The 14,421-nt window shown below is 43.2% G+C and overlaps 2 protein-coding genes across 7 annotated transcripts in view; one reads left to right on the forward strand and one right to left on the reverse strand.

Annotated features, from left to right (window-relative positions):
• Positions 1–14,421, reverse strand: part of mrn (general transcription factor IIH subunit 4 marionette) — a 195,012-nt gene that overhangs the window by 128,021 nt on the left and 52,570 nt on the right. The gene's annotated exons all lie outside the window — the stretch shown is intronic.
• The window catches only part of Rs1 (Dead-box helicase Rs1), a 34,797-nt gene continuing 22,476 nt past the window's right edge, over positions 2,101–14,421 (forward strand). Inside the window, exons 1-5 of one of the 4 annotated variants that reach the window (XM_067092385.1) lie at positions 2,234–2,315; positions 3,307–3,362; positions 7,976–8,088; positions 9,779–9,964; positions 11,749–11,839. In XM_067092385.1, coding sequence (XP_066948486.1) covers positions 3,323–3,362; positions 7,976–8,088; positions 9,779–9,964; positions 11,749–11,839 — 430 coding nt within the window. In that variant the 5' untranslated portion in view covers positions 2,234–2,315; positions 3,307–3,322. Of the gene's footprint in view, positions 2,316–2,566; positions 2,608–3,280; positions 3,363–7,975; positions 8,089–9,778; positions 9,965–11,748; positions 11,840–14,421 lie in introns of those variants that run through there. The other 3 variants (XM_067092400.1, XM_067092393.1, XM_067092405.1) reach the window with 3 other exon arrangements.

Below are 14,421 nucleotides of genomic sequence, written 5' to 3' on the forward strand. Positions count from 1 at the left end.
AGTCATATGTGCATTGCTTTACAAGACAGTAGCTTAAGAAAGGCAAGACGTAGAAATATCTGGGACGCAACAAAATCACTTTGCTGATAAGTTCCCTTGACTTATAAATTACTCTTAGCTATGTCTGGAGTCAAGATGTTCCCACATAAGACCAATACATAACGGTTCATTTATATATCAATTGGAATACAAAATTTAGACCCAAGGCCAAGCGCTGGGACCTGTGAAGTTATTCACCACTGAAAATAATGTTGAAACAATTGTTAGGAGAAGGTGGACAGTACGATGGAAGAAAGAGAATAAGAACGGAGGTACAGTAAAAGGAATGGAAGCAGTTGCAGCTAGGGTCCGGAGGGACGCTGCAAAGAACCTAAAGTAATGCCTACATTTTACCGCGTGAGGGACACTGACAGCAATACCCCCTACGGAGAAACGGTTAATTTACATAATCATAAGATAGGTGGAAGTTTTGAGTGAAGACTGTCTCAGCGATTTATTTGAATTTAACTTTGAATGAGGAAATATGCTGTTATTTGAATTAAAATAATTCAACCGTTTAATATTTTTCGATGATGTCATTTTTACTTGGATAGAAAAGAAAGAAGCAATACAGTCTTGTTCTTTCATCCGAGGTAAACAGAAAGTCGTTCCTTGTGCATTATAAAGCTCCCCAACTACTGACTGATTTGTCTTTGTCAGATTGCCTCGTGATGACAAATATATCCGTCTTTTCTAAGTGATGCACAATATCCTTTTAAATAACCGGTGTACTTAGCATGGATTCCCTGAATTGACTGAAGGCTGATGCAGAATTGGAAAGTGTACACAAGATATATCCGGTCTGAATAAGAACTGGAATATAAATTTTCGGCCAAAGACCAAAGCGCTGGGACCTATGAGGTCAATCAATGCTGAAAATCATGCTGAAACAACTCGGTTAGGAGAGTGTGGAAAGTAAGATGGAAAAAAATATGAACGGAGGTACAGTAAAAGGAATGGAAGGGGTTGCAGCTAGGGGGCGAAGGGACGCTGCAAAGAACCGTAAGTAATGCCTGCAGTACACTGCGTGAGGTGCACTGACGTACCTATCCCTCTACAGGGTTGAACGAAACGAGTTAGCTTGATAAGAACTACACAACCCATGGCAGTATGCCATATAAAGCCATTAGGAATAGAGACGGCATTTTACAGACTGCTAATAATTCTTGTGGACGTTGATTTGCAGACACGTTCTACATCTCTACAAGATATATGATTATGAGGTGGCTGACTTAAAGATGTGGTTATCAGACTCTGGATTTAGATTCTGTTTTGCCTAGATTATTTTGCTGTAAGTAAAAAAGGGAAGAGATGCTTCACATGAGAAATAAGGTTTCTGTGGTTGAAATTCACACAAAACCTTCATATTTTGAATATTTTTTTTACATAGGTCTTTTATATGATGACTGATGTTCACTCTAATATTTTGTATGTGTGGTTAATTATTTAAGTATTCTATTATCCTTGCTGGATGGATTTACCTCATAATTATTCAACCAAGTGTTAATTTTCGAGTTAATCAACTTTATATGTATTGCATGGATTTTCTTTTTTATTATTTCCACACTGGTCGTATCATTTCAGATTTAATCTAAAAATATGTAATATTCTGTATTAGCTAATAGTTCCTCTTTATCTTTCTGATATGGCTGCTACAGGATAATATACCTGGTCCTAATATCATTGTATGTTGGACAATAAAATTAGATAGGCTCCAAATTTTCCTTTACCTCTTCCTGATATAAACATTACATTCCTGTGTGTGTGTGTGTGTGTGTGTGTGTGTGTGTGTTACCACACCAAGTTTAGTCTCTCATGCTATTTTAAACTTCCTACGCAAATTCAGGGTTTATTTTCCATTCACTTATATTTTCTAAGCCTTTTTACACAGTGCTTATAATTTCTTGAGATTATTATTCCTTATTCTGCTCAATTAGTGTCTAATAATGATGTGCACAAAGGATCAAGACAGTTAAACTATAGCTTCCACATGAATGAAAGGAAAAAGAATATGTTAGGAAAGTTTTTTTATTTACTTACGAAAAAGAAAAAAGAACAACATTTGGTAGCGAGAGCGGAAAAGGTGAGAAACGAAACTAAGAGAGCTCGGTAATCGACGGACGAAGGCGCTCAGGAGGTGCCGTTGCAAGGAAATAAAATCACCTAGCTTGAACTGATGAGAACACATGGTTGTGATTGATATTTGCTCAGTTTACTTGGTCGTGAAAAATCACTGACAAATAAAGTCGCGTTAATCTAGACAGTCGAAAGCTGAGGTAAGGTTTAGAGCAAATATTGGTAAATCTAAGCAAAAGATCCGTAAGGACTATCCTATTACCTTGGAAAATGATTTTTCCTACACTTTTATTGTTGCGGATAGAGGTGGTAGTGTTTACTGTCGGGCAATTATTATTAATAACCTCGTATCTACCCAATATGGTTGGGGACCCTTTGGGAACGAGGGATTTTGGCTGGGGGAAAACGGTGGGAGAAAAACCTGACCGCTATGTTGTTATGGAATGGTTTCGCGCACGCGCAAGTCATAGGGAGCGGCTAAGGAAACCTATGGTAGATGGGTTTTGGGGGCGGAGCTCCCTGGCCAAGTAACACGGCCTGCTAGGTTAGGTTAGTTTAGGATACGTTATGTTAGTACAGTTCTTTTTATGGTAATTCTATATATTAGTTCCGCGCCTGTTTTTACCTTTTCAACTGGTTTTTTCTACACTTTTAGGGGTTCTGATACTGGCGGTGCATCTGTTTGTTGTCGGCCAAGTGGAATGTCCCTTCACCGTGTTTAGTACTGGCCCGGGGGTGGGGAGGGGTTGGGTACCCATACGTTAACAAGTTATTGCACTTGCCGGACGGGATATGAACAGTTTGAAACAGATGTACCCGTGCTCTGCCTTGTGAAGAACGCGTATGGAAACCCCTTGTTGGATGGACTTCAAGGGTTAATTACAGGTTAATAACACTCGAGCGCCAAAAATTAAAGGTAAATTCATAATTAGCATCCAAAAAAATGTAGAAAAATTAAGTTAGAAGGCAGTCGCCGCTGCGGAGCTCCGCGCCTGTTTTTACCCAAACTTATTATAAAAGGAACTGTACTAACCTAACGTACCCTAACCTAACCTAACCAAGCAGGCTGTGTTACTTAGCTGGGGAGCTTTGCCCCCCAAACTCCCCGGTGAAGGAAACCACTTTTTACCAAAAGCTCCCATATAACACTGCACATATGCGATAGCATATAGCTTTTGAGGTTAATTACAGGTTAAGGGGCCACTGAATGACCTTGGGACGGCAGCCTTCCCACCAAAAGAAAGCAAGTAAGAAACATAACGAAAACGGCATAAATAGCCTATGGTTTTGATATCAGGAATGAAAATTTTTGCTATTTATCACATTTTTGAGATGACACAGCACTGTTAAAATAAAAAATTCAAGGAAACCTTAAAACAGTAAGGGGGACCAAGTTGGGAAACCAGGGTTGTCCTGACACAATATACAAACCATCGGTCCTTTACATTAGGAATTACTTTCAGCGTAGGCTGGAAACGGCTGTTAAACTCTTGAGCAAGGTGGTTAGGCAGTAACTACCGCCAGGTAGGCAGGAATACCTGCCTGCCTGGATTTAAACATTCCAGTTGTTCCGACACAATATACAAACCCTCAGTCCTTAACAGTAAGATTACTTTCAGGTTAGGCTGGAAAACAGCCGTTGAACTTCAAACGAGGTGGTTAGGTAGTTAACTAACGTCCAGGAGGTGGGAGTACCACCTGCCCAGATGTAAACATTCCAATTTGCTTTCGGCTGTCATGGAATGTGGACGTTGTTCTTCGCTGTCTGCCTGACTGCCCTTTTTCAACCTTTTGGTGGGAAAATTCCTTTTTTTGAGTATGAATGCTGACAAACCTTCTAAACCCTCCTATCCCCAGCATGTGTGTCCTGGGGTGGGAGGCAAAAAATGTAATACCTTTCGTTCTAGCGTCGACACAGACCCACACGCCCTTTGCCCAACTTGCAGGGGACGTGTGTGTTTGTGCAACGCTCCTTGTAGCAAGTGTTGTTCCTGGTTTCCCAAGCAATGGAAGAGGTTTGAGGGGAGGAAACGATACCGTCGGAAGCCGGCCAAGGAATCATCCGAGGGTAACACACCCCCGATGACTCCAGTGGTGGCTAATGTGTCAGGTTCGTTTCTTCCTCCCTCTGAACTTCCCCTGCTTGCTCCCTCTCCCTCGGGTGAGAACTCCCCCTCCCCTTCCTCATTCGTTTCATCAGGTGTGGAAGGACGTGGGGGGCCGGTTGATCAGGACATCCTCTCGGGGGTCTCTTCTCGAGCTGGGGGAATTTTTTCCCCCAGAGCGAGCAGAGACTTCCCAGTTTAATCCAACTGTTTCCTCAGGTTTCGGGGTGGATACTAACCAGGTATCAGACCTATCCTTGGCCTGGTTACGCCTGGGTCTACCTGGCGTTCTGTCACTGGAGGGCCTGGTATCTCATCTGTCTGGCGCTCCAGTAACAACGCATTCGGCTACCACTACCACCACCACATCTGTCACCATGTCTGCTTTCACCAAGCCCATGTCGGTGGCTTCACACCTGGACACCCAGGTTTCGGTTACCCCTGCCTCTCACCATTCCGTACCGCTGCCTCCTGGGTTCCTGACCCTGCTCTCACGACCTGGGCCTTCCTACATGGTGACATTGACGGTGCTGTATATGACTGTTCCTGCCCCTGTTGCTGACCCTGGCCCACATATGACTATGGTTACGGCTCCTTGCTTCCCTGTCGCTCGCCCCGGCTTGACTACTGACTCGCCCCCCATGCCTTCGACCCTGGCTCGGCCCGGCCTGGCTGCCCGCGCGCCACCCGTGCCTTCATTCCTGGCTCCCCTCTGCATGTTCCGTGGCTGCCGCGCTGATGTTCCTGCCCCGGTAACTGCTGGCCCGAGCATCGCCTACACTACCCGGGTTGCGCCTGCTGCTGTGGCCCCCCCGGCTGCTCCTGCATGGTTTGGGGACCTGACTTCAATCCTGAGGAAGATGGTGAAGAAGAAGTCAAAGAAGAGATCGAGAAAGGTGTTGTCATCGTCACCTTCGTCTTCGTCTGCTACCTCTTGTTCCTCTTCTCCTTCTGAGGCTTCCCAGCCAAAGATGAAGAAGCCTGCCTCTCCCCCCCAAGAAGTCTCGCACCGAGACCTCTAATGGACTGCCTCCTTCCACAGGGAAGGCAGTGGGATCTCTCGCTGGCTCTTCCTGATCCACGGATCAGGGAACCGCTGCTCTGGCCCCCGGGTCAGTCGCAATGGGAGCCATGGGCGTGCAGACCACGGACCGCACTCCCCCTGCTGTGCCGAAGAAACCTGCTTCTAAGGCCAGCGGGTCCACGTCGGACACTCGTGCGCGACTCGCTCCAAGTACCCAGGTTTCCAAGGAGACCCGGGTACCCCAGGCTGATATGGGAGAGACTTCTCGCCGTACAGACCCTGGCGTGGGGCAAGAGAAAGAGTCCAGGCATGCAGATGCCCTGACTCTTCCTGCTGGTACTTACATGAGTGCCAAGCCAGGTTCCCGGGAAAGTGCTTCGGTCCCTCGGGTCCGAACGCCTGGAGAAGCAGAGAAGAGGTCCCCTGCTCAGTCTTCCCGAGAGGCTACGGCCTCGAAGAAGACTGGGGTGTGTCTAGAGGACAGCGCAAGCTTGTGCCAGCCAGCCGTGTGCTCGACTCCTCCCAGTCCCCGGCCGTGTCCGCGCTGCCAGCCTGGCTCGGGGGAGGCAAGCGCGCGGCTCGACTCTCGTGAGCCGCTCCACTCTCCTCGACCCGGGCTGCTGTTACCACCGTGGGTTGGTGACCGCTCCCTGCCCGCTGCCCCTGTTGGTTCTGCCAGCAAGGCCAGTGGGAGTGCCCGATCTTCCTTGCCTGTCCCCTCTACCTCCTGGGCTCCCTCCAAGGGGCACAAGTCGGACAGGAAGAACTCTGGCGAGTTTTCTCCCCAGAGTTCAACCTCGGGGGCGTATGTACCTGGCTCTGTCCTCGACTCGACCAGGTCTTATGCCCGCGTGGTGCAGGAAGGATCACAGAGGTCTGCCGAGGTTCTCCCTCCTGCAGGGAGAGTAGATCGGGAGGACAACACTCTGGAAGGACTTGAGGGTCCTCTTCCCTGGGATACGGACACCCCCAAGATACAGAGGATGTAAGCTCAGGTTATTGCGCTGATTCGTCAGCACAGTGACCTCAGGGAAGGGACCACAGCCTCAACTGTGGATCGTCTCAGGGCCCCCTGCGTGGGATGTGACTCTCGTTCTAAGGAGCCTGACTCATGCGCCGTACCAGCCTTTATGAGAGTCGTCAGATAGGGATCTGACCCTCATGCCTCTTCTTGCTTGCCCTGGCATCAGCAAAGAGAGTTGATGAACTTCACAGACTTTCCTTTGATGTTAAACACTTGAGGGGATGGGGATCAGTTACGCTTGATTTCGTTCCGGATTTTATAGTGAAGACAAAGAATCCTTCGGTCCCTGACACTCAGTTCGAGTCTTTCATGATCCCTTCCCTAGAGGACTTTGTTGGTAATGATCCAGACAAGATGCTACTATGTTCTATTAGAGTGCTGTGGCGATACCTGAAGAGGACTTACCACCTCCGGCCTGAGTGTCGACGACTCTTTGTTAGTACTGGCTCGACCAAGAAAGAAGTGTCCAAGAACACGATCTCTTTCTGGCTTCATGAGACGATAAGGAGAGCGTATTCTGCTGCTAGAGAAGATGACACAGGTACGCTTTGTCTGAGACCTCATGAAGTCTGTAGCATTGGTCCGTCCCTCGCATTCCGGAACAACCTGTCGGTCCCACAGGTTGTGAAGGCAGGTGTGTGGTCCCAACAGACCACTTTCACTTCCTTCTACCTTCAGGATGTTGCCCACGAGTCCTTGGACACTTTTTCCTTGGGTCATGTGGTGGCTGCTCAACAAGTTGTGTAGCTTACCCGGCTCCTCTAACAGGACAGGTTGCGTCTCATGTAAGATGTACAGTTGTGATTGGGAGAATGAATGTGGAGTAACTGGTCTTTCTTCCTTCTCCTCATCTCGACTCTCTTCCTACGGGCAGGGAGTGGATGTGCCGTTACATGCTGGATCTGGCAGTCGATGCAGGTAAACACTTAACTAGAGCTTCCGTTCTACTTCCTTTCAGGATCATAGAAGCAACCCCACTCCTTCTTCTTGCAAGGGAGGAAGGAGATCATGACAATAAGACAAACTCAATGCTTGTATTTGCCTTAATGTCACAGACTTTAAAGTTGTTCCTAGCCTACTTTGCTTGAACTGACATTTCCTCTTTCATGCAAAGGGATCTAGAAGTCTGACAATTGATCTCGTGTTTCTTACAACCCGATCATTTTGTCAGAGGCAGTTTTCCCTTCCTCGCTCTATCGACTAGGAAGGGAACACAAGATGTGAACTCCAGTCAGTCTATAGAGACTCACTCAGATTCCTCCCTCTGACGAGTGAGTCTTCCTAATGTAAAGGACTGGCGGTCTGTATACCGTGTTGGAACAAATCAGTTTTTTAAAGTAAATTGTATTTTTCCTAACTATACAAACCTGAGGTCCTTTACATTTCATGCCCACCTCATGCCACCCCTCAATCTGACACCTGGGCCAAAAGGCAACTGGAATGTCTATATCCAGACATCAGGCAGGGGGTACTCCCGCCTCCTAACCACCTTGTTCGAAAGCTCAATGGCTGTTTCCAGCTCCGCTGAAAGTAATTTCTAATGTAAAGGACCTCAGGTTTGAATAGTTAGGAAAAATACAATTTACTTTAAAAAACTGTGATACTTTCAGGTGTCCCATTATATTGCTTCACAGAAATGGGGCCTGTTCCTTGAGCATTATTGACATTACCTGCCGCATTTCTTCACAATATAATTTTTTTTAACAGGTACAGTAATGGGAAGTCAGCGCAAATGTGATGGTGAATATGGTCCTGGAACAATTGAGTCTGATGATGAGATTGAAAATTATTCTGGATCAGGTTCTGACAGTGAAGATGAGGTGAGACAGACTATTTGTATTGTTAATGGATGCAAAATTTTAATATATTATATTTACTTTTTTCTGTTCATCTCACTTTTTTTTTCTGCCAATATTTAGATTTGCTATTTGTTTTGTCACAAACCCATCAATTTTCAGTTGCCTGAATGCACCTAAGCTTTGTTTCTGTATGTGCTTCACAGTAAAGCAAATAATGCACATTGGCCATCTGCACATTTGGGCCTCAAAGTGCCACCATCAGCGTGAAACATAATTCCGAGTTTGCTGGCCATCTGTGCAAACCCTTTGATTTTTCTCTGTTTGCTACTCATCATGTAACTTTTTCCTCTCACATGCTCCCTGCCAGTGTGGTCATAGTTTTATCCCCTACATGCTCCCTGTGATGGCTTATTCTGAAATTTTGTCATTTTCTTATTTAGCTTTTTAAGTAAACTACAGTAAGTGGCATTTCTTTACCTTGGTAGTCCTGTTTTGTTCTTCTTGGTTGATATTAAATTATTTTACCATGTTAGATTCTGTATTCCTTTTTATTTTGCATTTGGCCATTTGTGAGTTTTGCTTACTTCAGGGTTTGCTTATTGAATTGGATAGGTTCATTGACCAAGTTTACTCATAATTAGTGTCTGAAATGTTAATTGCATTGGAGGTGATTGGTTTTTCATAATAACTTATTTAGTTAGACAATATCATAACTCTGTGCAGGCGTATAGGCACAGCTTGTAGACATTGCTATAATTTTACATTCGATGTTGAAAGAGACTCTCAATTGATGAATAGTATTAGCGGTCTCTTGTTCAGTTGCACTTCCCATATCTCCACTAGACCCATGGCCACACTTTTTCCTGTTACTGTCTCTAGTGTGTAATTCCTTTAGAGTTTCTGCCTACATGAGTAGGTGGTAATGGAATAGAAAAGAGAGAGAGAGAGAGAGAGCATACTTTCACAATCCAGAAGGAGAAAGAGACAAAGAATGAGCTTCCATGGCTGTTTTCTTGCTAGCATTACCATCAGTAAAGAGGGTAGGTGAGCAGCACAGGCTCCCTTACTTGTGCAGTGCTTATAGGAATGTGGATTTTTTTTTTTCATTTGTTCCTTAGTTCATGTTGAAGGTACAGAACCTTTCATTCCCTTACGAGCGATTCGAGACTGTTGTACAGTATTCCCTAGCAAGTTGATAATCTTTGCAGTTCACTGCAGTTTTGTCTTTTTGTGTTGAACTTTGTTTTTCTTTTACCATGGGAAGACTTTCTGCACAAATTCTCAAACCAATTTTGAGCAAGTGTTAACACATGCAATTGAATTGGCCAAATTTTTGTCTCCCTTCTTATGTAAGTGCACACATACCCATAGAAAAGCATTATGTTTTCACTTCGTAAGTCACTGCCTGCCTTTGTTGCCAATGTGTAACATATATTAAAAATGTATAAATCTGTGATATTGGTACATACTGATTAGAATTGTTAAATGGTTAATGGTTATTCAGTGGTGCAAGATAATCAAAGATATTTGATTGAGTGATTTGGAGGAATCCAGGTGCCTGTAAGATGGGTGTAAGGAGATGTCTTGAAAATTTAATCAAAGATGAGTCAAATTTTGTTAAATTACTTTTACTTTTGGATATTGTAGATGGTTAGAGTAACTCTATCTTCTTTTTCAAAATTTAACAACTACTGCATTTTCTTTCTGTCAGATTAAGCAACGTCAAAAAATAGGTGGAGTGAAAGATTTCTTCCAAGATTTTGATTTTGTAGAAACTGTAAAGGACTACCACCGAGATTCATGGGAGGATGTTCTGGAATACATCAAAACACCCAGAGAAAGAGATGTTTCTGCAAGGATTGCAAGAATCCGTCAAGAGGAGCTCAAGAAAGAAAAGGTAAACTTTCCATTCTAAAAGCTTCAAGATAAAGACCTCTTATGTTTGGGGCTAGCTTTTGTTGTAGACTGAATTTCAAGTTACTGAAATTTAACAATGGTCATGTTACTTAATCAAAACAAGAAACTTGTTTCATGTATTGTACTGGTGTCAGCAACGGGAAGAAAATTTCAGTAGTAAGTATAATATTCTGTGTGCTTTGTATGTTGCTAGTAAGGAAAGTAGCCTAAGTCAATGTAAACTAATACTGTACTAACATTGCATTATTAGTTGAAATAAGCTACAGTATTTTGATGTGTGGAGGGTCACTGATGCTTGTGAAAGCTCTTCAATCTTCTGCCAGATATTCTGACATGAACTATTATTATTCAAACAAAATTGTGGAGTTACTGACATGTGACTGTAGTGTTTACACCTTGAAAATGTGGTTGAAACTCATTATACAATGTCAATATCCATTTTTAGATGAGAGAACACTATGTCACTTCCCTTTACCAGAGGTCATTTATTCTTTTTAGTGTTGTTGTGGTTTTTCATCCTCACATGTTTAAGAAAGGTTATAATGCTACTGTAAAGTGCCATGTCTTACCATTCTTGTCAGGTGTTTACTTCCTTAATAATTTTTGGGGATAAGTAGTGTTTCTTGCAAGAAGAAACAGATATTTATAGTGCTCAGTGAATAAGCTATAAATGAGATGGTACAAAATCTATTGGTAGCAATGTGGAGAAATGTAAATTTGGATAAATGGTGGTGAGACAAGACAAAATGCATTAGTTATACATTCAAGGATGAAATGACTGAGGATGTGATAGAAGTGGGCTGGTTAAATGGAGATCAAACTGATCTTTGAAAAGAAGTTCATGCATGTGTTTATACTTTAGCCATCACAATGAGGAAGCCTAGAAAAAAGAAAAGCATGGGAGATGAGAGAATGGAGGCAGGATATTTGCAAAGTACAGTATTTGGAAGTGAAGATTTTAGATGATAAGTGCATGAAAGAGGATGTGAGTCTGCAGAGTAGGTTTAGCAAGAAAGGTAGCAAAATGTTTGCAAATGATTGGGTGGTAACTTAAAGTGTCCATGGAAGCCTAGATGGGAATACATGAAAGAAGTGTTGAACTGTCTCCTCTCTATGGACAAGAAGTGTGGATGTTGCAAGTGAAAGAAAGGGTGTTGGATGCTTTATTAGATAAATTTCCATAGTTACAAAAGTACAGTAGTATAGTGCTTAATGGAATGTAGATTTGTTCCTGAAGGGAAAAGATATTTAATTTGTTCTGAGGGTAAAAGATATTTCCACCATATGTAGACATTTCACTGTTCATTAATTTCCAGTCATAGACCCTGCCTACAAACATAGTCCAGTGTCTAAATGTCAAGGTTACAGCCTTCTATAAATCAGTTGTTTCCAAAATCATGATTTATATATGTAAGACTTAAATGTGAGAAAGCTTCATTCATTATTAAAATGGGAATGAATGACAACTGAATTTATTGACAAATTTAAAAGTTATGGGGGGTGGGACCAATTAAATAGAGTAAAGTTGTGTCCTTCCTTACAAGGAAGGGCAAATTGGCAAAACATATGACTCCAAAGACATATTGTTATGTATATTAGAGGGAAACCATAACTTATGCTCCGTAATTAGATGCTAATTAACGTATTTATGTATTTGAAAAATACCTTGTTCAGGTATTTGTATTTGGTCTTGAGAATTATGCCAGCTCCCTTCACTGTAGTACCTGTGTATGTTTTATAATATTTGTCTTCATGAATTTTCAGGTTGACAGTGATTCCAAGGGGGCAGAGTCAGAGTCTCCGGAGAACCTAGAAAATACAGATGAGATATTTGTGCCAGATCCAGCCAAAAAAGGTATTTTTATATAAGTAACTTACCAAGTAATTACATAGCTATAGTTTCCACTTTAACGGCAGCTTAGATTCAAAATTTTGCTGGTAGCTCTTCAATATAGTTTGTGTAGGTGATCAGCCCATCCCACTAACAGAATATAGGAACGACCCAGCAAACAATTCTCATCTGTTTCCTGCCGTACGTGGTGACAACACCTGGTCTGGCGGTAGCTTTTTTCATTATTTTCTGGTTATTTTACCAGATTCTGATGGAGGATCCTTTAAATCAGCCATCAGAATGCATATATTGTAGCCTTCAAGCTGAAATCTTTCAGGATGAGTTTTTTCTTATTTTGCTTTACGTTGATTCAGCATCATCAAGCTGCTTGTAAATGACACCATTTGCATTGATGGTTTGTTTACCGGTTAGGCTTCTGGTGGCGTCGATAATAGTTTTGCATTAAAAGTGTTCTCGAATGTTATGACATTCCATTATAAATTATATGTTATACATTTTCATTAGGCCAGAACTTTGGCAATTTACGAATTGTTTTCCGGCTATAAACTACTAGCAAGCCACCGATAATAGTTTTGTTTTTAAAAGTAATTCTCTAGTATTACGACACACCATTATAAAGTAATTGGTCTGGACACTATTATAAAATAACTGGTGTATGTTAGGCTTTTCATCAGGCCCTAGCCTTTGCAATTTATGAATTGTTTCATGGCCTCAATATACTAGCGAGCTGTAGACAATAGTTTTGCTTTAAAAGTAATTCTCGGATGTTATGGCATCCCATTATAAAGTAATCAGCGTGTGACACCTTTTCATTAGGCATTAGCTTTTGCAATTCATGAACTGTTTACCGACCACAGGGTACTGGCGAGACACCGGTAATGTTTTTCCTTTGAAGTAATTTTCAGATGTTACGATATTGCATTACTATCTTTCATTAGGCCATAATTTTGGCAATTTATGATTTGTTTATCAGCCATATGCTTCGCGCAAGCCACCAATTGCCTTGAAAGTAGTTCTTGGGTATTTTGCCATTTCATTAAGCCTGTAACTTTTGCAATTATGATTTATTTACTGGACCTGGAAGCCTCCGGTAAATAAATTTTTGACATAACCGTCACACCTTCCTTTGCAGAACTCAAGTATTAGGCAGAAAGTAGTAAGGGGAGAATTGGGGGTTTTTGTTGGCAGCTACAAGTTGACGTTCTTGTCAGCTGAGAACCAGCACACGCTACAAACCTTGCTGGCACTGATCTCGGCGCCAGCTTCGCCCCAGCACCCTCTCTCATGCGCTCTGCGCCAATTCTCTCCTACTAGCCATCTTATCACATGCTCCCACACCTGGCTCCCTTGCTTCCCTTTCTATACCTTTGCCAATCTTGGTTAACAGATGTTAACCTTGTTATAGTGAAGTGTAGTGCAGTGGAGGAGGTGACTACTCGTCCCCTGATGCTCCTAGGCATTAGGTCCCTGCCAAACTCCCCTGCAAACCTGGTAGGAGGCAAACTGTAAGTCCAAGGGAGGTCAGGGGGTCTCACACGGGTTGTTGCTCCTTCAGTCGAGCCTGTTGCAGTCCCAGGTATCAGCAGACAGCCACTGGAAAGGCATCTTGTTGGATGTGTAGTGGAGGAGGTAACTATCTGGCCCTATCAAATTTCATAAACCCAGTCCCTGTCAAACTCTCCTGCAAACCTGTGAGGAGGCATACTGTCGGTCCATGTGAGTCCGAAAGAGTTTTGCTCGGATAGTTACCCCTCAGTCGAGCCTGTTGTCCGCAGGTCTTGACGGACAGCCATTGAAAAGGTGTCCATGAAGATGTGCTTACCTTGGCCATAGTGGCGCCGATGACGTCTTTTTCAGCTTATGGATCCCAGTGTGAAAAAGATTAGGATTCCAGTTTGGACAAGAGGCTCCATTGACACTTTCGGGATCCCAGTGTGGTTAGTTATGGATCAAAGTGTAGACTAGTCATGCCAGTGACATTTTTTCAGATTTATCTCAGCCATTGTAAAGATAAATTTCCCAGTTTTGGGGTTAGTTATGGATCAAAGTGTAGACTAGTGATGCCAATGGCATTTTTTCAGATTTATCTCAGCCATTGTAAAGATAAATTTCCCAGTTTTGGTACATCAGTGGTTGTCATCATTGCTCTCCGACTCTGGACAGAGTCAGAGAGCACCCAAGCTTCGAGCGCCCAAGTTCAGAGTGTCCAAGTTCTGAGCGCCCAAGTTCCAAGCTACCTAGTTCCGAACTCCCGAGTTCCAAGATTCCACGCCCAAATTCCTAGTTCCCAAGTTCCAAGCTCCCAGGTTCCGAGTTCTGAGCCCCCAAGTTCCAAGCTCCCGAGTTGTGAGCTCCTGAGTTCCGAGTGTCCAAGTTCCATGCTCCCAACTTCCGAGAGTCCAGTTCCGAGCATCCATGTGTCTGAGTGCCCAGTGTCCAAGCTCACATTTGCGTGTCCACCTGTGTCCTATGTCCACTTGTCCTCCTGTCCGTTTCAAGCCAGCAATCAGTTATCTGACACCACATTCGGGACTATAGACACTTCCTCTTCACTTTTCTACATCAGTTTCGTCCATTCCTTTGCT

This window comes from Macrobrachium rosenbergii, chromosome 4, assembly GCF_040412425.1.
Source record: "Macrobrachium rosenbergii isolate ZJJX-2024 chromosome 4, ASM4041242v1, whole genome shotgun sequence".
Classification (NCBI taxonomy): domain Eukaryota; kingdom Metazoa; phylum Arthropoda; class Malacostraca; order Decapoda; family Palaemonidae; genus Macrobrachium; species Macrobrachium rosenbergii.